Source organism: Lolium perenne, chromosome 4 (genome assembly GCF_019359855.2).
Source record: "Lolium perenne isolate Kyuss_39 chromosome 4, Kyuss_2.0, whole genome shotgun sequence".
Classification (NCBI taxonomy): Eukaryota; Viridiplantae; Streptophyta; class Magnoliopsida; order Poales; family Poaceae; genus Lolium; species Lolium perenne.
In genome coordinates, this window is record NC_067247.2 from 143737484 (window position 1) to 143762100 (window position 24617).

The 24617-nt window shown below is 43.0% G+C and overlaps 1 protein-coding gene across 1 annotated transcript; it reads left to right on the top strand.

Annotated features, from left to right (window-relative positions):
• The first annotated feature begins 2594 nt into the window (after positions 1–2594).
• LOC127294104 (alcohol dehydrogenase 3) lies at positions 2595–5417 on the top strand. Its single transcript, XM_051323857.2, has 9 exons — positions 2595–2861; positions 2975–3111; positions 3202–3248; positions 3724–4049; positions 4140–4222; positions 4330–4405; positions 4488–4549; positions 4651–4746; positions 4851–5417. The coding sequence occupies exons 1-9, from the start codon at positions 2828–2830 to the stop codon at positions 5127–5129; spliced, it is 1140 nt and encodes a 379-aa protein (XP_051179817.1). The 5' UTR covers positions 2595–2827; the 3' UTR covers positions 5130–5417.
• The last annotated feature ends 19200 nt before the right edge of the window (positions 5418–24617 follow it).

The following is a 24617-nucleotide window of genomic DNA, read 5'->3' on the forward strand; positions in this document are numbered from 1 at the left end:
ACACATGAAGGACACAAATCTATTCGCTAGGGCCATCTGGTTAGTCCTCAAGGCCTTTCCATATGAAATTCCGTATTTATATTTAAGCAGAACTCCTCTCTGGATGGCGGGAACCTCCATCACTTTGGTCTCGACAATCTCTTTGTACAATAGTCAAGCCAGCAGAGTGAAATTAAGGTTTCGATGATCCAGCAACATATTCTGAATGACACAAGTGTGCGGCATGAAGTCTCTCATAATCCACTTTGTGTCCCACTCCGGACAGTACATGTGCACCCTTGATGGACAATTTTCATCACTACATACCACTGTAAAAAAAAATCTGACTTGAAACGGTTGTTCTGAAAACCCTTTGTGCAGACATTGCCCACTAAGTGGTTGCTTCCTAGAGATGTCTCTTGCCAGAATGTGTCGCCCAATTGAGATAGTGTTCATGTGATACTCCTAGGAAGAATCATGGCGGTCGTTCACGATCATTGCCTCCAACAAATCCTAGTTCCACGAAAATGGGATCGGGATCTCTTCCTCATTCTCATCTTCATCTGAATCATCGGATTCACCGGATTCATCGGAATCAAGATCATCCACCAGTCCATCCTGGTTTTCCTAATACATCATGTTGTGTATGTGCTCTTCTGCATTGTCGCCATCAACCTCTCCACTACCATAATGTCTGCCTCCTACATGAGTACTTTGTCCTGATTCAAAACTACTGCTTCCGACATTAGAAGTTTGACTGTTGGCCTGGATGGAACTCACCCTCGCCTTCGTGGGAAGTGACCTCCTTCACCACGGATTAAGGCGATGGGATGAGTTTTCTACTCGCACGCTTCTAACTAGTGCACCCACTGAGAGGTTCGCTCTATCGGCTTCAAATACCAGAATATTTTTGTACTCGAGCTGCTCCGCAAAGCGTGCACACTCATAGTGTATCTTTCGGGATTAAACCCGAATTTTACGGTCAACTACTCCTTCAACTGACAAATGCACCATGCTTTTGGGGAAGACAAATTTAACTCTCGGTACTGAAACTGCTCAGATCAGCTCTAATCGGAATAGTTCGGACAGTCCATGACCGTAGTAAACAATAAATTTCACTGAATCATACGTGTCTCCTCACCTATACCAAATACACACTCATCAAATAAACGAGCACCAAACTCCTAAATAAATTAAACTATGAACGGTGACCTCCTAAATAAATTTTTAATAACGGGCCAACTAAATAAATATTTTATATCGGCAAATTAAATCAATACCTAATCCAACGATACAATATACACAGCTGCATGACCATACCAACTACTATGCATAAACACAAGCCTACTAACATACATTTAGCGAGGGATTTTAGGGTTTACCATTGAAGTGTGTGAAACACCTTTATTAGCAGCGAAGTTTCAAAACCAGCTCCACAACAGAAGCAACAACAGCAACAACACCACCACTACCACCAGTACCACCACCAAAACTCTTCCACGAACTAACCCATCTATAGATCGGATGCTTCTACTGTATTTGGTGGTGAAATAGCAAGCAAACAGACAACACATTGTTGTTAAATGGGAGAAAATGGCACAAGGGTTGAGAGGAAAACGATAGAGAGCTAAGAGGAAACGAGGAGGGAGAAGAACGAAGCGAGGGCGTCAACCTGATTTAAAGTGGCTGAGCCACTAATCGGGGACTACTTCCCCGATATGCTGCATCGGAATTCCATCGCCTGACCGCCCTGTCGCTGGCCAGGCTGACAACACCGACACGGCTTTTTGGGCCTGGCGATTCCCGATGCCGGCCACTCGGGGAACAGGAACCGACAGCTGCTCTATGCCGGCCCCGCGCGAAGATGTACTCGGAATCGCGGCCTATCGGGACTCGTTGTCCCGATGTCTTCCCTCTCGGGACACAACATCCCGATGTTGTATTATTTGTGAAATTTGTATAAAACGAGTATTTTTTGGAAATAAAGAAAAAATGTATTAAAAAAGATTCTCCAGGTCCTGAAGGCAGCTACACAGTACAGGGACCGAACAAAAGTAGACAAAGAACGGAGAGAGCAAATGTTGATTAAACTCTATTACTTGGGTACTTTGGCGTATCTGCCACAGCAACAAATGCAGAAAGTTTCGGTTTTCCATTCTACCGCAATCAGTGGTTGGTCAGCTAAGCCCTCGATCATTTCTGCTGGGAAAGATTCGTATTCTAAGGCTTCTGAATCTTTCCAGAGAAAACTAAAATAGAAAACCAACTAATCTCCCACCACTTATGCACTGAACCGGCAGAAGCAGAGAACCATCGCCATGAAGTTTTCGGCTTGCTAGCTGCTAGTCTATTCTTCTAGCAAGGCGACGTCCATTGCAAAACGACGAGACATGGGATGTTGCTGCTCGCCGTAGTTTCCCATACTGAAGGTGGTTTTCAAGCCTGCCCCGGTTTTCGATCTCCAAGTCAGCTCTCTCCGTGCCTTGTTTTTTCATCTCTTTTCTTTTTCTACTGCCGTTGACCTTGTAGCCCCTTGATAAGGTTCACTACGTTTTCCGTATACTACACAGGGCTGAAAAATCTGAAACCGGCGAATAAACAAGCAGACAGAACCGCGGATGAACAGAAACAGCTAGCAATGGTGCTGGAAAAAAATAAATCCTTCGTATTTGCCCACTTGCACTCCAAGCTAACCTTGATTGGTCGCCGGTTCCTCCAGCACCAGTATATATACAGGGCTCGCCTCGCCTTTATTCCTCACCAACGTCTAATCAACGTACTGCGAAGTAGAAGCAGCAGCAAAGATTTTCCTTTGTGTTTGAGTTCTTGGAGCTAGCGACCAACAGAAATGGCGACCGCCGGGAAGGTGATCAAGTGCAGAGGTTCGTTTTTGAAATAGTAGCTAGTTTCATCAAATCTTGTTTCATGTGTGAAAAAGTCAAGAATTGTTGGCGGGTAACAGAGGTCTGAACTCTGAAGTATTTTGTTCTTGCAGCGGCGGTGGCATGGGAGGCCGGGAAGCCGCTGTCGATCGAGGAGGTGGAGGTGGCGCCGCCGCAGGCCATGGAAGTCAGAGTCAAGATCCTCTACACTGCTCTCTGCCACACTGATGTCTACTTCTGGGAAGCCAAGGTATCCACAATTGTCCCATAGTCTTGTCGTCTCCAATAGTCCAACTCTGACGCTAACTAACATGGTGATGTTCTGCTTTAATTTCTGCAGGGCCAAACTCCGGTTTTCCCTAGGATCTTAGGCCATGAAGCTGGAGGGTATGCATCACAATACTTTCCCGCTGTCTCTTATCTTATTTTATCACAGTTTGGTTGTTTGGTGGAATCTTGATTCTTGAATTATAGTTTATTCATGCGAGCTACTAAATATAGTCATCCCGAGTCCTGATTTGTCAGTCGATTAGATTGACTAAGTGTCCATATAATACTAACATGGGATAAGACAATATGAAGAAACTGTGACAACATCATGGATGACAGAAACTCACAGAAAGTGCTTTGACTTGTCTCCTAATTAGTCAGTTATTTTTTTCCGAAATAATATTAATTATTCAAAACATATCAATCATGTGACTGCATTATTTATTTCTGACATATTTTGACTTACTAATTTGCTAGATATTTGTTACTTGTACACAAAGGGACCCTTTTTTGCATTTCAATGAAAATTTTGCTGCTCTTCATAATTTAACTATTCTAATAACACCTTCCACAAATGATATCTTCCTCACAGCATTGTTGAGAGCATCGGAGAGGGTGTGACCGAGCTGGTGCCGGGTGACCATGTCCTCCCGGTCTTCACTGGCGAATGCAAGGAGTGTGCCCACTGCAAGTCAGAGGAGAGCAACCTGTGTGATCTTCTCAGGATCAATGTGGATCGTGGTGTGATGATTGGGGATGGACAGTCCCGCTTCACCATCGATGGGAAACCGATCTTCCATTTTGTCGGGACCTCCACCTTCAGTGAGTACACCGTGATCCATGTAGGGTGTCTCGCGAAGATCAACCCAGAGGCGCCCCTTGACAAAGTTTGTGTTCTCAGCTGTGGTATCTCAACTGGTAAGACATGGCTACTAATGCAACTGATTCCAAATGAATTACTAGTATGTTTAGGATGCCTGAATTAGTTGCTGAAATGTCATTTTTCAGGACTTGGTGCGACCCTAAATGTTGCGAAACCGAAGAAGGGTTCGACGGTAGCGATTTTTGGTCTTGGAGCTGTGGGCCTTGCTGTAAGCGACATTCTGTAATCCAGTATCTTCCACAACATATTAGTGCAGGTTGCTGAGAACTGTACCATAAAACCATGACTAACTGTTTTTTTACAATGATCAATCAGGCCATGGAAGGGGCCAAGATGGCTGGGGCATCAAGAATTATTGGTGTGGACTTGAACCCTGCAAAATATGAACAAGGTACAATATTTCTGACGGAAGCACCAGGACTACTTAATATATATAGCGCACCGAACCTAACAATAATTCCACCATTATTCAGCTAAGAAATTTGGATGCACCGAATTTGTGAACCCAAATGACCACACCAAGCCCGTGCAAGAGGTTTGTTCTTTTCCATCAGTAAACATTTCTCCCTTTTATCACGACTTAGACAAGCTTGTGCAAAAAAAAAAAAAAACTCACTGTCCAATGATGGTCTCTAGGTGCTCGTGGAGATGACCAATGGTGGAGTTGACAGTGCCGTCGAGTGTACTGGCAACATCAATGCCATGATTTCTGCCTTCGAATGCGTTAGTGATGTAATATACTTCTCAATGCACCTACTTATGATCTGTACTCCTATGACTATTGTGAGCAATGTTTATTCTTTGTTGAACTGAATCATGAAATCTGTCGGGTGCAGGGGTGGGGCGTGGCCGTGCTGGTGGGCGTCCCTCACAAGGATGATGTGTTCAAGACCCAGCCGATGAACTTTCTCAGCGAGAAGACACTGAAAGGCACCTTCTTCGGTAACTACAAGCCGCGCACCGATCTCCCCAAAGTCGTCGAGATGTACATGAGGAAGGAGCTGGACTTAGAGAAGTTCATCACGCACAGTGTGCCGTTCTCGCAGATCAACGCGGCGTTTGACCTTATGCTCAAGGGAGAGGGACTGCGCTGCGTCATGAGGATGGAGGAGTAGACATCACCTCTTCTTGGCCATTTTCCTCGCTGCTTTTTGGGATTTGGTGCTTGACAAACTTAAGTGATTTCTAAAAAAAAGACTTTCATTGTTTAATAATGTATGTACTAGTCGTGAGATAAGCATGCGATGTTCATCTCTGTGATCGGTGATCGCAGAGAACGGAACAGCTCCGCTTTTTATGTTCAAGGTTTGGCCTTATTTTCAGTGTGGCGTGTGCTGCTTCCAGTCCGAGTGTAAATTACTACCATTGTGCACAATAATAATAACTTGCAGTTTCTGTGTTAATATTGTTGTTCTCCATTGCAAATTGGTTCTTCTGTTTTCCCTTCGTTTCTTTGTTTGCAGAAACCTATCTTTTTTGGGTTAATTATTGGTTTGCCACTACAGCCCGCGTATGACTCAGTTTTGCCACTAGAGCAGAATGGTGCTCAGTTTTGCCACCGCTTCTGGCGCAGCTGCTCTGTCGAGGCCAAACCGCCAGGCTTCAAACGTTTTCGTCTCTTGCCGTTACTGAAAGTGGGGCCAGATCTTACAGGTAGGACCGCGCAATGACAAATAGGTGAATACCGAACTACCCCCTGCTCCCGCATACAGCAACACACCGATCTGCTGCACCCACCACCATCCGCGCCCCTGCCGGCACCACCTGCGCCGCCACGACCTGCGACGCCACCACCTGCGCCGCCGCGCGGCCGTCCCGCGTGGACACCTTCTCCACCGCCTCCAGTAGCACCTGCTCTGCCCCCACCCCCTAGCGACGTAGTCGCTCATTCCGCCACTGCGCCCTCCACCTGCTCGACGCAATGGCTAGTGGCGGCGACGACCTTGGCGAGGCAGGCGTGGGGCCGGAGACCCGCCGCGTCCACGACTGGGTTCCCGAGGGGTAAGCCTTGTTCCTATTGAGCTTTCTTGTGTAATGCAATAGTCGATTTGACATGGAGTGCTCATTGCGTTTGATTTTGCTTTTGGTGTGCTCATTGCCTCTCTGTTTTTGGTTGATTAGGATGGAATTGCGGTTTGCTTTCTTGGTGAACATTAGAAGGGAGCGATTCATTGTGGATGCAAAGGATCAAAAGAAATTCCAAGGAGGGTTTGATTATCGGTTGCCAATGGATTGTAATTGGAGTTTTAGACAATTTGGCGAGGTAATTTGCGGCCCATATCCTTGGGGTATGCATGATGAAGTGGAATTCAAATACTACGATGGGGGAATTGATTGGGTGAAAGTTAGTAATGATGAAGAGCTCGCTACCATGTTTGCTAAGCATAAGGAGAAAGAGCAATTTCATGTGAGGCTGCAAAATGATGTGGTTGTGCCGGCAGTTGGAACTTCTCGGACAGATTCATGTCGTCGTAATGGCAGCTCTAGCCAGAACAGTTCAGTTAGGGGAGCTTCAGTTAGTGCACGGCGACGTGGTGGCTCGTCAAACATGGGCACCGGCAGTAGGGTCCCAAGAGAAGTGGAGCCTGAATACATCGATGATGAAGAGAGGCTATATTCTGATGTTGTGCAGAATTTACGGCGGCCATATCGGGCTGAAAACCGAGATGAGTGTGACAATGAGGCTTTTGTGATTGATGATGAGGAGGTTGAGGACGAAGACCTTCCAGCTATTGAATGGGACCCTGCAAACTCTCAGATGGAAGAAGGTACCATCTTTGCATCCATGAGTGAGTGTAGAAATGCACTTGTGACATACTGCATCAGGGCAGAGCGTACATTTGAAGTTGACAAGAGCGACAGAGTACGTTACAGAGTGCACTGTCCGACTGAAGATTGTCCATGGAGGATGCACGCGTCTAAAATGCGAAATAGCACGAATGTTCAAGTCAAAGTGAACCCTTTTAGGCACACATGCCTGGAATCAACCCTGAGGAAGGAAACAATCAGTAGAGCCAAGTCAAGATGGGTGGCTGAAGAAGTAAAACGGTGGGTGACAGAAGACCATCAAGTGGGTACAAAGGAGTTGCAGAAGAAGCTCAAAGAAAAGTTCAAGATAGAGGTACCATACATGAGGGTTTTCAATGGAAAACAACATGCTATGGATTCTATTTATGGTAATTGGCAGGAAAGTTTTAAACTATTGTATTCATTTAAGGGTGAAGTGGAGAAGACCAGCCCAGGTAGTATTGTAGATATTGATCACCACACCGTGGAGTACACGTTGAGGGGAATGACAATGACCAAAGAGTGCTTTAGAAGGGTTTTTGTCTGCTTTGAGGCTTGTCGCCGGGGTTTTTTGGAAGGCTGCAGGCCCTATTTGGCTATTGATGCTACTTTTCTCACAGGGAGGTTTAAAGGACAGTTAGTAGCAGCTTGTGCAGTTGATGGATACAATTTTGTATTTCCAGTTGCTTATGGCGTGATAGAGGCAGAGTCTGAGGAGAGCTGGACTTGGTTTTTGCAGAATCTGCGCCGGGCTATTGCACATCCCAATGGGTTGGTAATTCATACAGATGCTTGCAAGGGTTTAGAAGTAGCCGTGGACAATGTGTTCCCTGGAGTAGAACATAGGGAATGCATGCGTCACCTTGCTGCAAATTTTGGGAAGAAATTCAAAGGAAAGGTGTATGCCGACAATTTATGGCCAGCATCTTTGACTTGCAGTGTGAAGAAGCACAACTATCACATGAGGCAGTTATACAAAAATGACAAAGTGAAGGAATATTTGGAAACACACCACTCCAAGTTATGGGCCAGAAGCCAATTCAGTGAAGTGACCAAAGTTGACTATGTGCATAATAATCTTGCAGAGTCTTTTAACTCAACGATCTGAAAACTAAAGGGTCTTTATTTGGCGGATTTGCTTGACAAGATAAGGGTAGAATACGTGCAGAAATTTCTTGTTCGAGCAGGAATAGCCGAGGCAAAATTCATGGGACACATTATAATCCCTTCCGTGATGAATGAATTGAAGCAGAAAACAAGAGGCTTGGAAATGGACATGACTCGTTGCTCAGCTACGACGGCAGAGGTATCATTTTTGGATAAAGAGAAGAGGGAATGGAGATATCCAGTGGATTTAGAAGCTAGAACTTGCAGTTGTAGGCAATGGCAGATAACTGGGTTGCCATGCATTCATGCCTTGTTTTTCATCACTACTCTGTCAGGTCAAGCAGGTAACATACAACAGTATGTGCATGATTACTACTCTGTTGCAAAGTTCAAAGCCACATATGCACATGCCTTACCTGCTTTGGAGGGAAAACAACAATGGGATCCAGTGGACCCTGGTTTTAAGCTTTGCCCTCCAGTTCTGAAGAGAGCAGCAGGTAGACCGAGGAAAAGTAGAATAAGACCTCGCAGCGAAGGAGCTGGACTTGGACCGAGGAGACGTAAGTGCACAAGGTGTGGTGGGTCTGGTCATTTCGCTAAGTACTGTGATAACGCAGTAGATCCAGCGTTCGGAGAGTGTTTTGATGTTTCAAATGATGAGCAAAATGATGATCAAAATGAGGATGCAGTGGAGGCTACAAGTGATGATCCAAGTGATGATCCAATTGATGATCCAATTGATGAGCCACAAAATGATCAAATTGATGATCCAATTGATGAGCCACAAAATGATCAAATTGATGATCCAATTGATGATCCGATTGATGAGCCACAAAATTATCAAAATGATGATCCAATTGATAATGGAAATGATGATCCAATTGATAATGGAAATGATGATCCAATTGATGATCCAATTGAGGAGAAAATTGAGGAGAAAATTGAGGCTCCAAATGTTGGTGTCCAACCTTCTGTGGTTGTGAGTTCTACTTGGTATGTAAATCTTTCCAATACTAGTGTACATTTATCACTTGACACAATCTTACCACCCTTTGTTTTGTACAGCTCTGTTGTAGGTTCGAACAAAGTTGTGGCAGTGAGCTCTGAGGTAGTTAAGGTGCCGACAACCAAGAGGAGAAGAAAAGAAGCAATGAGCACAAGGATCACAAGGAGCAAAGTAGTGGCAAGAAGCGCGAGGACCAAGAAGAAGCCGCAACGCTTTGTAGATGAATGAGTGGGAACCAACTAAAGTTCATGAATAATGTTGTATTTGTGTTTGAATGCTGTTGGAATGATTAGAGTACATGTTTGAACTATGTTTGAATGATGTTGGAGTGATGAGATTACATGTTTTGAGGAACTCATGTCAAAATGTGCTAAAAAAGAGCTCCAAAGGTAGGGTAAATGGCCTCATTTCTAAGCAAGTTTTTTTTGATCTTGTCTAAATTGGCCAAATAAGTTCACTACACATCTATTCCATGTAAGAAGAGTATGTGAGAAGGTTTTCCATTTTTTTGATTTTTTTTGAATTTTGTATGCTCATTTCAAATTTAGTCAAACCTAACTTTGACCATCATTTTATCAAGTTTGAAACATGGAATTGTAAAACTAAGCATGGATCCTTGTTATTCACTCCAAAATGAAGCTTTGGTGAGGTTTTTGAAACTTTTCATGTTCCAAACCCTAAACCTCTTGTCTTCACCCTCGAACTTGTAGGATAACGTTGCATAGAAAACAAAAAATTTCCTACCGCGAACACGCAATCCAAGCCAAGATGCAATCTAGAAGACGGTAGCAACGAGGGGGTATCGAGTCTCACCCTTGAAGAGATTCCAAAGCCTACAAGAGGAGGCTCTTGTTGCTGCGGTAGACGTTCACTTGCCGCTTGCAAAAGCGCGTAGAAGATCTTGATCACGATCGGTTCCGGCGCCACGAACGGGCAGCACCTCCGTACTCGGTCACACGTTCGGTTGTTGATGAAGACGACGTCCACCTCCCCGTTCCAGCGGGCAGCGGAAGTAGTAGCTCCTCTTGAATCCGACAGCACGACGGCGTGGTGTCGGTGGTGGTGGAGAAGTCCGGCGGAGCTTCGCTAAAGCTACGCGGGAGTTATGGAGGAGAGGGGGGCGGCTAGGGTTTGGGAGGGGGTGGCCGGCCTCAAGGGGGTGCGGCCAACTTGTGGCTTTGTGGTGGCCGGCCCCCTCCCCTATGCCCCTCATTATATAGGTGGATCCCCAAGTGTTGGTGTTCAAGTCTTCGAATAAGACCCGAAACAAAAACCTTCCATATGGAGGGGAAACCTAGCCAAGCTAGGACTCCCACTAGAGGTGGGAGTTCCACCTCCCATATGGGGGGGGTGGCCGGCCCCCTAAGGGGGAGTCCACTTGGGACTCCTCCCCACCTAGGGTTGGCCGGCCATGGAGGTGGAGTCCCATGTGGACTCCACCTTCCTTGGTGGATTCTTCCGGACTTTTCTAGAACCTTCTAGAACCTTCCATAGAACCTTCCGTGACATTTTAATTCACATAAAATGACATCCTATATATGAATCTTATTCTTCGGACCATTCCGGAACTCCTCGTGATGTCCGGGATCTCATCCGGGACTCCGAACAAATATTCGAACTCCATTCCTTATTCAAGTACTACCATTTCAACATCCAACTTTAAGTGTGTCACCCTACGGTTCGTGAACTATGTGGACATGGTTGAGTACTCACTCCGACCAATAACCAATAGCGGGATCTGGAGATCCATAATGGCTCCCACATATTCAACGATGACTTTAGTGATCGAATGAACCATTCACATACAATACCAATTCCCTTTGTCACGCGATATTTTACTTGTCCGAGGTTTGATCTTCGGTATCACTCTATACCTTGTTCAACCTCGTCTCCTGACAAGTACTCTTTACTCGTACCGTGGTATGTGGTCTCTTATGAACTCATTCATATGCTTGCAAGACATTAGACGACATTCCACCGAGAGGGCCCAGAGTATATCTATCCGTCATCGGGATGGACAAATCCCACTGTTGATCCATATGCCTCAACTCATACTTTCCGGATACTTAATCCCACCTTTATAGCCACCCATTTACGCAGTGGTGTTTGGTGTAATCAAAGTACCTTTCGGTACAAGTGATTTACATGATCTCATGGTCATAAGGACTAGGTAACTATGTATCGAAAGCTTATAGCAAATAACTTAATGACGAGATCTTATGCTACGCTTAATTGGGTGTGTCCATTACATCATTCATACAATGACATAACCTTGTTATTAATAACATCCAATGTTCATGATTATGAAACTAATCATCCATTAATCAACAAGCTAGTTAAGAGGCATACTAGGGACTTCTTTGTTTGTCTACATATCACACATGTACTAATGTTTCGGTTAATACAATTATAGCATGATATATAAACATTTATCATAAACATAAAGATATAAATAATAATCACTTTATTATTGCCTCTAGGGCATATCTCCTTGAGTCTCCCACTTGCACTAGAGTCAATAATCTAGTTTACATTTGTAAAGATATAACACCTTGGCCTTCGGTGCTTTATCATGTATTGCTCACGGGAGAGGTTTTAGTCAACGGATCGACATGCTCGAAAGTTATGTATTTTGTAATTCATTTGCGTCTCAACGCATCACTCATTTCCAAATGAGTTGGCATTAAATATGTTTGGTCTTGGTGGAACCTTAATTCCGCGGTCTGAAATATGTCACTAATATTGTCACACACAATATAGTTTCAAAGTTCGACTACGTCGGAAATACACCAAGTTCTTAAAGAACCTCTTGACTTAACATACTTTGTCATTGTCAAAACAATGACATATTCTGCCTTCTTTTGTAGAATCCGTCATAATATTTAGAACTCTTCTAAATCTAGCATAGACAACTTCTAGCTCATTGTGCTACCTTTTAAAACAACACTTAGTCTAATTTGAGATTGAAATTTTATTTTTATATGTGACAAAACAAATATCGGTGTAATCACCTTACAGCGATTTGTTTGTCATTTCTCCATATAAAACTATATATATATACTTGGTTCTTCTTAAGTACTCAAGAATATTCTTACTGTTTTTCAGTGATCATCACATGAATCATGCTCATAACACTCTTAGAGCATAGGATATCTGATTGTGTACATATTATTCGTGATCTATAATCACTCATGTGTTTTTACTCATTGAGTATCAGATACACTCAAGTCTTGTTAAAACTTCACATGACAAGAACATTTTCTTAATATTTCCATATTGAACTATTTCAATATCCATTCTATGTACTTTGACTTAAACTTATTTTGTGTTTCAATCTATCTTCATAGATCTTGACACTAGATATGTTTCAGTCCATATCCTTTCATTGAAATTAATTTCTCAATGAAACCTTTTAATCAAGTATATAATTACATCATTTATAACCAACTATATGTCACCTACATAAAGTATTATAAATATGTCTTAGCGCTCCCACTTAATTTCTTGCAAATGCAAGCCTCTTCATCGTCTCTACGATGAAATCAAAAAACTCTTTGACTATTTCATCTCGGTGAAGATTCTAACTCCGTGATACTTACTTCATCCAATTGAAGTTCGTATACTTATCTAGTATTCCACGGACCAGCAAAACTCTTGGTTGTATCTTGTATACACCTTTAATACACACTTCTGATAAGTAATGTATTTTGCCATCCTACTAACATATCTCATAAAAGAAATATGTAGTGGTTACTAGAATAATCCACATAGACTATAAGCATTGCTACGGAAGATCTAATCTTGTTGTAGTCAACTATTTGAACTTTGTCGTAAACAACTTTTCGACAAGTCAAGCTTCTTCAAGGATATTTCATCCAAGTCCATCAATTTTATAGATCCATTTACTTTCAAAAAAGTATTCATCTATCTTGGATTTCATGGCGTATAGCCATTTTAACGGAGTCAGGGCCCATCATAGCTTCTTTGTTTGTAGTTGGTTTATCATTGTTCATAATCAATCCTTTGTCCACAAATCATTTATTTGATCACAAAGTAAACCATACCTACAAGGTTCAATATGTACTTCGATCTCCATGGCTAAAACACTTTGTAGTCATGGGAGCCATGATCGTCGTGGTCGCTTCCGGAACCAATTTCCGATGCTGCGCTACACTGATCATTATGCTCAGGTTCATAAACCTCATCAAATTATATTGTCCTCCCACTCAAATACTTCACTAGAAACAATTTCTTGGAAGTAAGAAACATTGACAAACACTTTTGTCTTTGTCTACATAGTGGGAAGAATTCCCAATCAATTCTCTGGGATAACCAACAAAGACATTCATCTGATTTTGGTTGTAAACTTATTTACTTATGCTATGCATACGAAAATTTTAAGAAAAGACTATTAGGATTCATACCCATACCATAACTCGTATGGTGTCATTTCAACGGATCATGATGATGCTCTATTAAGTGTAAAAGCGGTAGTCACTAAAGCATAATCCACAAAAATATAATGGCGTCATAATATTTTATCTCATCATTAATCCAACAAGGTTTGGATACATCTCTCGGATACTTTATCATCACTATGATACTCCAAGAAACGTGAGTTGTAGAACAATTTCATAACTCTCTTAGATGTTCGCTAAAACTCGTAATTCAAATATTTCCACCATGATCCTATCATAGATATTTAACTTTTCTATTACGATGATTTCTACTTCATGCTGAAATTTATTTGAATCCATTCAAATGTTTCAAACTTCTTCCTTATTGAATATATCCACATATATATACTCAATTCATTGTTGGAAGTTTTCATGAAGTAGAAGAATCTCCCGCACACAACTATGCCCAGTGAACCACATACATCATCATGTATTTTTCACTAAGTTAGTTGCCCATTCAACTCTTGGCCTATGAACGGTATTTTAATCATTCTCTTTAGAAAAGATTTGCAAGCACCAAATGATTCAAAAAATCAAATGACTCCAGAAATCCATTTGCATGGAGTTCCTTCATGTGTTCCTTTCTAACATGACCTAAATGGCGGTTCCACAAATAAGTGGAATTCAAATCATTTGCCTTATGGCATTTTAGCGTCAGTGTTATGTATGTGTGTCTCACCATTAAGATTTATAATAACTTATCCATCGTACATGGAGTAATGTCATAATTTAAACAACTCATTGTTTTTATTTGACCAGAGCAAAATAACAATTTATTAAGCTCTTTATTATAAATTCTAAGGGCTAGATAGAATGCCAATGACGAACATAATAACACTTTATTTTTGTTCCTGACGTGCATTCCTATTCATATTCCTTGTCAGTCACTTAGGCCATTGTATTCTTGTATTGCGTTGTTTTGTATGACACTTCATACCAACCAATATGGTACAAATACCCAAGAATTTCATTGTGAGACCTAACTAGGAATACAACCATAACATGTATATCATTTATATACATCTGAGCTAGACATTCTAGTCTTTTCTTTCTTTCTGCCAATAATCTTTTGTAGTTTCTCTTTTAGCTTTCCTCATTATTCAGAAAAACACATCAACATCATTAACTTCTAGGTTTGTTGGTCAAATACCAATAACCTTGAGGTTCTTACTTTGAAGTTGAACATCATATGACAAGTGTTCCAGATTTCACTATTAGTAACTTTGTAATATGATGAACAGTTTCACTCATAATTTTATCCATCATATCATGACGACTTTCCGAGACCATGTCTGTACATGCTAGGCTCGTAAAGTTTTAACCTTGGTATTTGCATGTGCAAATCTAGCTTGCACCCGTTTTATGCACACATAGAATCTATCACACCCGATCATCACGTGATGCTTCGAAACGACGAGTCTTAGTAACGGTGCATATTTAAGGATGGTCACTTCATGGATATGCGAATATCGTTAGTGCCCCAATAGTTGGAGGATTGTGACGCCTTGCGTCTTCAACCTTCGTACATTCCCATAAAACTTATGAGTTTATGTAGTCTCACCAAACTTTATTCTATCATCTTGCAATAAGGTCTTAGATATCACATATATCTCATACCTTGATTATTTCTGAAAACTAAATTTTCAGCTCCTTACTTTTCAAACAGATTTGAACTTCAAGTTTCACGGAGACAAGATAACTTTAGGTACTAATTGAAACCATAGCTCTTTGAATCAACAATGTGAGGTTTACTAAAAGTTTGCAATAGGACTTAATCAATTCTTGATTCTTTAACAATACGGTACCAATCCGTAAAGTTTCTTGTCAGATTTTAACAAGTATTTCTATCTCAATTACAAGACTAGCGCATGGTAGAAAACGGATGCCAATACTACAAAATTAATTCAAAATACTACTCAGACTATGTTTATGATAATTAGTTCATGTTTTAATCTAATTACTAATGAACTCCCACTTAATACAACATCCCTCATAGTTGTTAAGTGGTACACGATCCAAATTCACTACACCAAAAACCGATCATCACGTGAGATGATGTAGCTTCAATGGTGAACATCAACATGTTGATCATATCATCCATATGACTCGTGTTCAACCTTTCGGTTTCCGTTGTCCCGAGGCCATGTCGTACATGCTAGGCTCGTCAAGCAAACCCAAGTATTCCGCGTGTGCAACATGGCTTACACCCGTTGTATGTGAATCGTTGAATCTATCACATCCGATCATCACGAGATGCTTGAAACGACGAACTGTTACAACGGTGCATACGAGGAAGAACACTTTATTATCTTGATATTAATGTGAGGGATCATCTTATAATGCTACCGTCGCGATCTAAGCAAAATAAGATGCATAAAAGGATTAACATCACATGCAGTTCATATGTGATATGATATGGCCCTTTTGTCTTTGCGCCTTCGATCTTCATCTCCAAAGCACGGACATGATCTCCATCATCAACGAGCATGATCTCCATCATCGTCGGCGTAGCGTCAAGGTTCATGGCGCCGTCTTCATGGTTGTTCACCTCATGTATCAACTATTACAACTACTTTGAAATACTACTCAACATGAAAATTAAAGACAACCATAAGGCTCCTGCCGGTTGCCACAATACAATAATGATCATCTCATACATATTCATCATCATATTATGGCCATATCACATCACCAAACCCTGCAAAAACAAGTTAGACGCCTCTAATTTGGTTTGCATATTTTACGTGGTTTAGGGTTTTAGAGTAAGATCTAATCTACCTACGAACATGAACCACAACGGTGATACTAGTGTTGTCAATAGAAGAGTAAGTTGAATCTTCACTATAGTAGGAGAGACAGACACCCGCAAAGCCTCTTATGCAATACAAGTTGCATGTCGAACGAGGAACAAGTCTCATGAACGCGGTCATGTAAAGTTAGTCCGAGCCGCTTCATCCCACTATGCCATAAAGATGCAAAGTACTCAAAATAAAGATAACAAGAGCATCAACGCCCACAAAAACATTGTGTTCTACTCGTGCAACCATCTATGCATAGACACGGCTCTGATACCACTGTAGGATAACGTTGCATAGAAAACAAAAAATTTCCTACCGCGAACACGCAATCCAAGCCAAGATGCAATCTAGAAGACGGTAGCAACGAGGGGGTATCGAGTCTCACCCTTGAAGAGATTCCAAAGCCTACAAGAGGAGGCTCTTGTTGCTGCGGTAGACGTTCACTTGCCGCTTGCAAAAGCGCGTAGAAGATCTTGATCACAATCGGTTCCGGCGCCACGAACGGGCAGCACCTCCGTACTCGGTCACACGTTCGGTTGTTGATGAAGACGACGTCCACCTCCCCGTTCCAGCGGGCAGCGGAAGTAGTAGCTCCTCTTGAATCCGACAGCACGACGGCGTGGTGTCGGTGGTGGTGGAGAAGTCCGGTGGAGCTTCGCTAAAGCTACGCGGGAGTTATGGAGGAGAGGGGGGCGGCTAGGGTTTGGGAGGGGGTGGCCGGCCTCAAGGGGGTGCGGCCAACTTGTGGCTTTGTGGTGGCCGGCCCCCTCCCCTATGCCCCTCATTATATAGGTGGATCCCCAAGTGTTGGTGTCTAAGTCTTCGAATAAGACCCGAAACAAAAACCTTCCATATGGAGGGGAAACCTAGCCAAGCTAGGACTCCCACTAGAGGTGGGAGTTCCACCTCCCATATGGGGGGGTGGCCGGCCCCCTAAGGGGGAGTCCACTTGGGACTCCTCCCCACCTAGGGTTGGCCGGCCATGGAGGTGGAGTCCCATGTGGACTCCACCTTCCTTGGTGGATTCTTCCGGACTTTTCTAGAACCTTCTAGAACCTTCCATAGAACCTTCCGTGACATTTTAATTCACATAAAATGACATCCTATATATGAATCTTATTCTTCGGACCATTCCGGAACTCCTCGTGATGTCCGGGATCTCATCCGGGACTCCGAACAAATATTCGAACTCCATTCCTTATTCAAGTACTACCATTTCAACATCCAACTTTAAGTGTGTCACCCTACGGTTCGTGAACTATGTGGACATGGTTGAGTACTCACTCCGACCAATAACCAATAGCGGGATCTGGAGATCCATAATGGCTCCCACATATTCAACGATGACTTTAGTGATCGAATGAACCATTCACATACAATACCAATTCCCTTTGTCACGCGATATTTTACTTGTCCGAGGTTTGATCTTCGGTATCACTCTATACCTTGTTCAACCTCGTCTCCTGACAAGTACTCTTTACTCGTACCGTGGTATGAGGTCTCTTATGAACTCATTCATATGCTTGCAAGACATTAGACGACATTCCACCGAGAGGGCCCAGAGTATATCTATCCGTCATCGGGATGGACAAATCCCACTGTTGATCCATATGCCTCAACTCATACTTTCCGGATACTTAATCCCACCTTTATAGCCACCCATTTACGCAGTGGTGTTTGGTGTAATCAAAGTACCTTTCCGGTACAAGTGATTTACATGATCTCATGGTCATAAGGACTAGGTAACTATGTATCGAAAGCTTATAGCAAATAACTTAATGACGAGATCTTATGCTACGCTTAATTGGGTGTGTCCATTACATCATTCATACAATGACATAACCTTGTTATTAATAACATCCAATGTTCATGATTATGAAACTAATCATCCATTAATCAACAAGCTAGTTAAGAGGCATACTAGGGACTTCTTTGTTTGTCTACATATCACACATGTACTAATGTTTCGGTTAATACAATTATAGCATGATATATAAACATTTATCATAAACATAAAGATATAAATAATAATCACTTTATTATTGCCTCTAGGGCATATCTCCTTCAGAACTTGTACCCCAGTGTTCGAGATATCACATTAGACACATGGTTTTTTTGTTGAACAACATGTAGACCATGTTTATCAACTAGAATGGGTAGTATATGACATAAGAAGTCTATGTGAGAAGGTTTTCCATTTTTTTGATTTTTTTTGAATTTTGTATGCTCATTTCAAATTTAGTCAAACCTAACTTTGACCATCATTTTATCAAGTTTGAAACATGGAATTGTAAAACTAAGCATGGATCCTTGTTATTCACTCCAAAATAAAGCTTTGGTGAGGTTTTTGAAACTTTTCATGTTCCAAACCCTAAACCTCTTGTCTTTACTCTCGAACTTGTACCCCAGTGTTCGAGATATCACATTAGACACATGGTTTTTTTGTTGAACAGCATGTAGACCATGTTTATCAACTAGAATGGGTAGTATATGACATAAGAAGTCTATGTGAGAAGGTTTTCCATTTTTTTGATTTTTTTTGAATTTTTTATGCTCATTTCAAATTTAGTCAAACCTAACTTTGACCATCATTTTATCAAGTTTGAAACATGGAATTGTAAAACTAAGCATGGATCCTTGTTATTCACTCCAAAATGAAGCTTTGGTGAGGTTTTTGAAACTTTTCATGTTCCAAACCCTAAACCTCTTGTCTTCACCCTCGAACTTGTACCCCAGTGTTCGAGATATCACATTAGACACATGGTTTTTTTGTTGAACAGCATGTAGACCATGTTTATCAACTAGAATGGGTAGTATATGACATAAGAAGTCTATGTGAGAAGGTTTTCCATTTTTTTGATTTTTTTTGAATTTTTTATGCTCATTTCAAATTTAGTCAAACCTAACTTTGACCATCATTTTATCAAGTTTGAAACATGGAATTGTAAAACTAAGCATGGATCCTTGTTATTCACTCCAAAATGAAGCTTTGGTGAGGTTTTTGAAACTTTTCATGTTCCAAACCCTAAACCTCTTGTCTTCACCCTCGAACTTGTACCCCAGTGTTCGAGATATCACATTAGACACATGGTTTTTTTGTTGAACAGCATGTAGACCATGTTTATCAACTAGAATGGGTAGTATATGACATAAGAAGTCTATGTGAGAAGGTTTTCCATTTTTTTGATTTTTTTTGAATTTTTTATGCTCATTTCAAATTTAGTCAAAGCCTAACTTTGACCAGCTAACCCTGTTCTTCTAGAAGGAAACCGGACCGATCCGTGGGTTGCTCTGTTTTGAATTGTGGACCGTTCACTGCGGTAACGCCAGCCGTCCGATCTAGCCTTCTAGAACGTTTCGGGGCCGATCCGTGGACACCCTCGTTCTTCAACATGATTGGTTCCTTTCTCTTTTCTGCGGTGGGCTATAAAAACACTGAAATCTCCGTTGGTCCGTTGGGCCGTCCCGCGTGTCTAGGCCTGCGATGCATGCGCCATGCATGCGCCATGCAGGCGCCACGCCAACAACCCTTTCCACGTACTCGCCGACGCCTTTTAATGCATCGACGCAGCGTCTCAGCATTGCCATCGTCTCAGCTCTCGCAGCGATGCAGCCGCATCAGTTTTGCCATCGTCTCAGGCCGTCCCATCGTCGATCGCGTCAAAACCAATAATTATTTTTGGAAGACGGCTAGACACGCGTTAATTCATGGGTCTCTTTATGAGCCAACCTCTTTATAAGGGGCCTCTCTTCCTCTCCCACACACCAACCGAGCGAGCCTCTCTTCCTCTCCATCTCCAAAGCACCACGCACTCAAGCGAGCCTCTCTGCCTCTCCGAAGATGCAGTACACGGGACCGACCTTCCGCCGTCCGCGCACCAGGCCGGAGCTACTCTATCCGGCGGACGTCCTCGTCGACAACACGCTCCGTGTGTGGGCAAAGTCGAGGTGGAGGACCGAGATCGAGCTCACTCGAGAGTTCCTCGACGAGGGCTTCTCCCACCTCCCACCGGGCTCGCCCGTCATGTACTACGTCAATGAGTCTCGTGAAGGCGTCGCTCTCAAGCTGCTCACGGTCACCTTCGCCAACCGATTTGACGCGTACGCCCTCCTCGGTGAGGTCTTCTGGTGCGGCTGCGAGTCAATCTTCTTCACCACCTACAACGTCTTCACCGATTGCGATGCCATCTTCTTCTCCGGGAAACCTATGCACTGCCTCCCGTACTACAAGTGAAGACGCTGGTGAAGACGGTGGTGCGGCGCAGGTGCTGCGGCAGGTGGTGCGGCCAAGATGTGTTCTCGTCAAGCTCGTCATGTTTTTTAGCTTTACGTTTTCATTTTCTATGTGGTTCCGTGTCGAGTCGTGTCAAGTCGTGTGTCACTGAACTTATCTATCTAGGGTACCCATCTATCTATCTATCTAGGGTACCCATCTATCTATCTAAGTTATTTCCGTGTAATGGTGGAACTAAGCATCTTATGTATCGAATTTATCTAAGTTATTTTGCGTGATGATCTGGCTACCAATATTTGCATCTCATATATCTTAGTTTTCTATGATTTCGATGTAATATATCAAGGGTGTATGAATTATGAAATCACAAACATGGATCCAAGTATGAACTTTGATGTAATATAAGTAGGGTACCCATATAAGTATGAAACAAAAAATCACAAACTCCGTGTAATGGTGGAACTAAGCATCGTATGTATCGAATTTATCTAAGTTATTTTGCGTGATGATCTGGCTACCAATATTTGCATCTCATATATCTTAGTTTTCTATGATTTCGATGTAATATATCAAGAGTGTATGAATTATGAAATCACAAACATGGATCCAAGTATGAACTTTGATGTAATATAAGTAGGGTACCCATATAAGTATGAAACAAAAAATCACAAACACGCAATGCTTGAAATCAGATAAATGCACCCTTTTTCCCTCGCAAAAATAGAAAGATGCACCTTTTTTTGTTTGATTATTTTTCCAACCTAAACCACAAACACGTAATGCTTGAAATAACAAAGATGCACCCTTTTTTTGGTTAAGCAGCGTGCATAAACACAAAGAACAAACATATGCGTCCTTACACCATAAACCAAGTCACGAACTAGAACTAACTATAGCTAGATTTCTTCCTTTTGCTTTTCAATATCTGTCCATCCACCCCACTGGTTACCAGAGCAATCCTTCACGCTACCAAACAAAGCGGTCTTGGGTTCGAGTCCTAGCCGCACCCTTTTTTGTTATTTCATTTTTCACCGTTTTTTAAACACCCTTCTCATCTGCCCAAAGCCAAATCTTTGCCACTATCGAATTTTGATCAGATTTATTTATTTCAAGCTTGCAAATTCAAGCTTACAAGTTCATACAATTTGAAGCTTACAAATTCATCACAAATTCATGCCTTTCCATACAATGTCAACATTAAACCTAGTGCGATGACAATACCACCTACAAATGCACAAATGTAATTCCAAATTTTTGATTGATCTTCGAGCTCTCTAATCTTCTGGTTCATCCACCTTAGCTCAAAAGCTACCTCTCTGTCAATGCGTGCTCCGCCCTGCGTCTCTTCTGCACTAGCTATCGCAGCGACCCGTGTCGTCTGTGGCAAGATGGGCAACCATTCTTCGTGCTCATCTAGCAGCTGATTCATCAGCGTCTGGAGCAAAACATCGACCCAAACGAAGAAGCATTTTATCTGCAAGCACACGAAAGAGATCAACCACATTGAGCACAAACTATGCACAAAATACTGAAATTTCCACTATTCTTACCCCTTTCTCGCTGCTGCACACGTAGAACGGACGGTTTGTGTTCTTCGGTGTGCGCGAAATCCTCCGATCAACGGGCGCCCGGCACCGCGGACAGAGGAGGATCGGCATCTCCATGCGCACCGGAAGCTCGAACCGAGAGGTGGCACGGGAGCTAGAAGAAGACATGGATAGAGGTGGCGCGGGATCTGAACCGTGAGGTGCTTCTGGCAGACGGCTGCGCCCTCCGCAGCTCCCGCCGTCGGCGGCGCTCCCCGTCAACAAGGCCCTCTCAGTCGCCCGCACCGCACCTCTGCGAGGGGCCGTCTCCAACCCCGTCGATTTCTTCTCACCGCTGCGAGCTCCGCCGCGCGATCAGGGATTTTAAATGGGGTTGAGCTCCAACGGTTGCCTTGTGGGTCCCACGTGAAACGGCCAGCAACGATCCTCTTTTCAAATTCGTCCCCGCCTGGTCCCACCTGAAACAGCCGGTCCTCTTTTCAAATGCGTCTCCGCCTGGTCCCACCTGAAACAGCCGAGTCAAGGACGTTGACCTGAATGAAACGGCATACTCACGGAACGAGTCGTTGCACACAGACTAGTGGCAAAACTGAGCACCATTCTGCTCTAGTGGTAAAACTGAGTGTTGCGCGGGGTGTAGTGGCAAACCAATAATTAACCCATCTTTTTTTGTGTGCGGAATATGTTTGAAGGCGGTTGCTTGCTGTTTGCAGGTTCATAGCTTACTGTGCTCTGTTTTGTTAGACTAAATCAAAGCACAGATCTCTGTCGCTGGAGTGGCGTCAGCAGGACAGGTCCGATCGAGTCCTTGCAAAGTAGGAGGGAATTTGTAGCATTTCGGAGTCACTCATTTTTAGTAGTGTTTATTCACATAAGATCACCAAATAATAGCTTCTTTTCGATAAAGAGCATATATTAATATCGCGGAGATACCAATTACATAGCCTCTGCAACAACATTATGTTCTAATGATATAAAGGATACACACAGCCAAAAAAAAGAAGAATTACAGAAAAAGAAAAGTCCCGCTACAGAGATCGAAAACTTGAAACAACAACACTGACACCACCAAGACAACAACAGAAGATTAGCTTCTCCACAAGCGACGCCTCCAAGAAGGAAACAATGCATAAACGCTGTCATCGCCCAATCATAGACCTTATGTTTTCACCCCGAAGAAAGTCATTGCTCTCAAAATAATGCCTTCAACAAGAACATTGTCAGGCACAACCAATTAAGGCCAGACATTGGATTTTCACCATGAAAGATAGAACACTCAACTTTTCATGTGTAGTCGCCTCCACGTACAAGTCGTTGTTTGAATTTACGAAGCACCAAGCCAATTCCACCTCACCACCAAGATCTGACCACCATTGCTCTTCCACCGATCTCGGCTTTCATGACCTTCTCTGCCAGCACCATGGAAAGAGGACGAGCTCCATGATATTAACAACCATAACTTCGAAGCGCTCCCTCTGAAACTAAACGGTCAGATAAAAGACATGGTTGCACACGACCGAAAACACCCAATCCAGCAATCTTCAGGCATTGATTGCACAATGAATTCCACCGGCAGGGCCTTCTGGAACACGACAATCTAGTCAACCCAGTGGGAAGAAGCTTCCGACCGATCTTCACTTAGCGCGAGAGGAATCCGATGACCACCACCATTATTTGCAAGACTAGCACTCCCCTCGCCGCCGGTCAACTACCAACCAGATCGGAAGACATGGAGACGGCAGCCAGCGCAGCCCGTCGGCGTGGCAAGGACCAACACCAGGACCACGCCTGCCTAGGTCCACCCGGTCGAGATCTTGGCCAAAGACCTAGATCGGATCGAGGCGGCCTAGGGCACCACCGTGCGGGCGGGTGCCCTGCGGCGCACCATCCCCTCCTCGTCGCCACTCCGGTGGAGGCGCTCAGGCCCCAGCCAAAACCAGCTGCACCGCTAAAGGCCCTCCGCTGACACCCACCACCCCCATGAGCCACGGCCGAGAGACTCCTCTCATGCCCACCGCCGTTTCGAACGGGTAGGCGCCGCCAACACCGCCGGCGGCGGCAACAACGACCAGGAGCAATGCGAGAAAGGGGGACTTAGGGTTGGGTAGGCAGGGGGAGGGGGCCTCCGGAGTCGCCCCTCGGGCGACTCCTAAGAGAGATGGTTGTTGTGAAAACGACTGGCTAAAACTACACCAAAAATGGCTTCTGAAGATAAAAGAATCATAGCATAATGATTTCAAGTAGTATGTGATCCAATGGTACATCTGAACTCAACTCGGTAACAATGAGGAGAGAGGAGAGGAGGGCCCGTGGGAGAAAAAAAATGTAAAAGTTAAACTTTTTTACGGTGCAAGAAATCGTATTTGTAAGTTTTATTTTTTTAAAGAAAAACTACTCCCTCCGATTCATATTACTTATTGCTAGGATGAATGTATCTATAACTAAAATATGTGTACTTATTAGTTATCCATATTAAGGGATGCCTGCTCACCAATGTTTGTTAAAACTTCTGTTTTCATGGACTGTTCATTTTAGTTTGGGTACAAAAAATTGACAACATTTGCATCACTTATACAGTAGTGATTTTCAATGAATATTTCTAGGAAGATGATTACCTTATTCTTGTCAGCTCCGTTGTTTGAACTTTGAACATATCTATTAACAAAA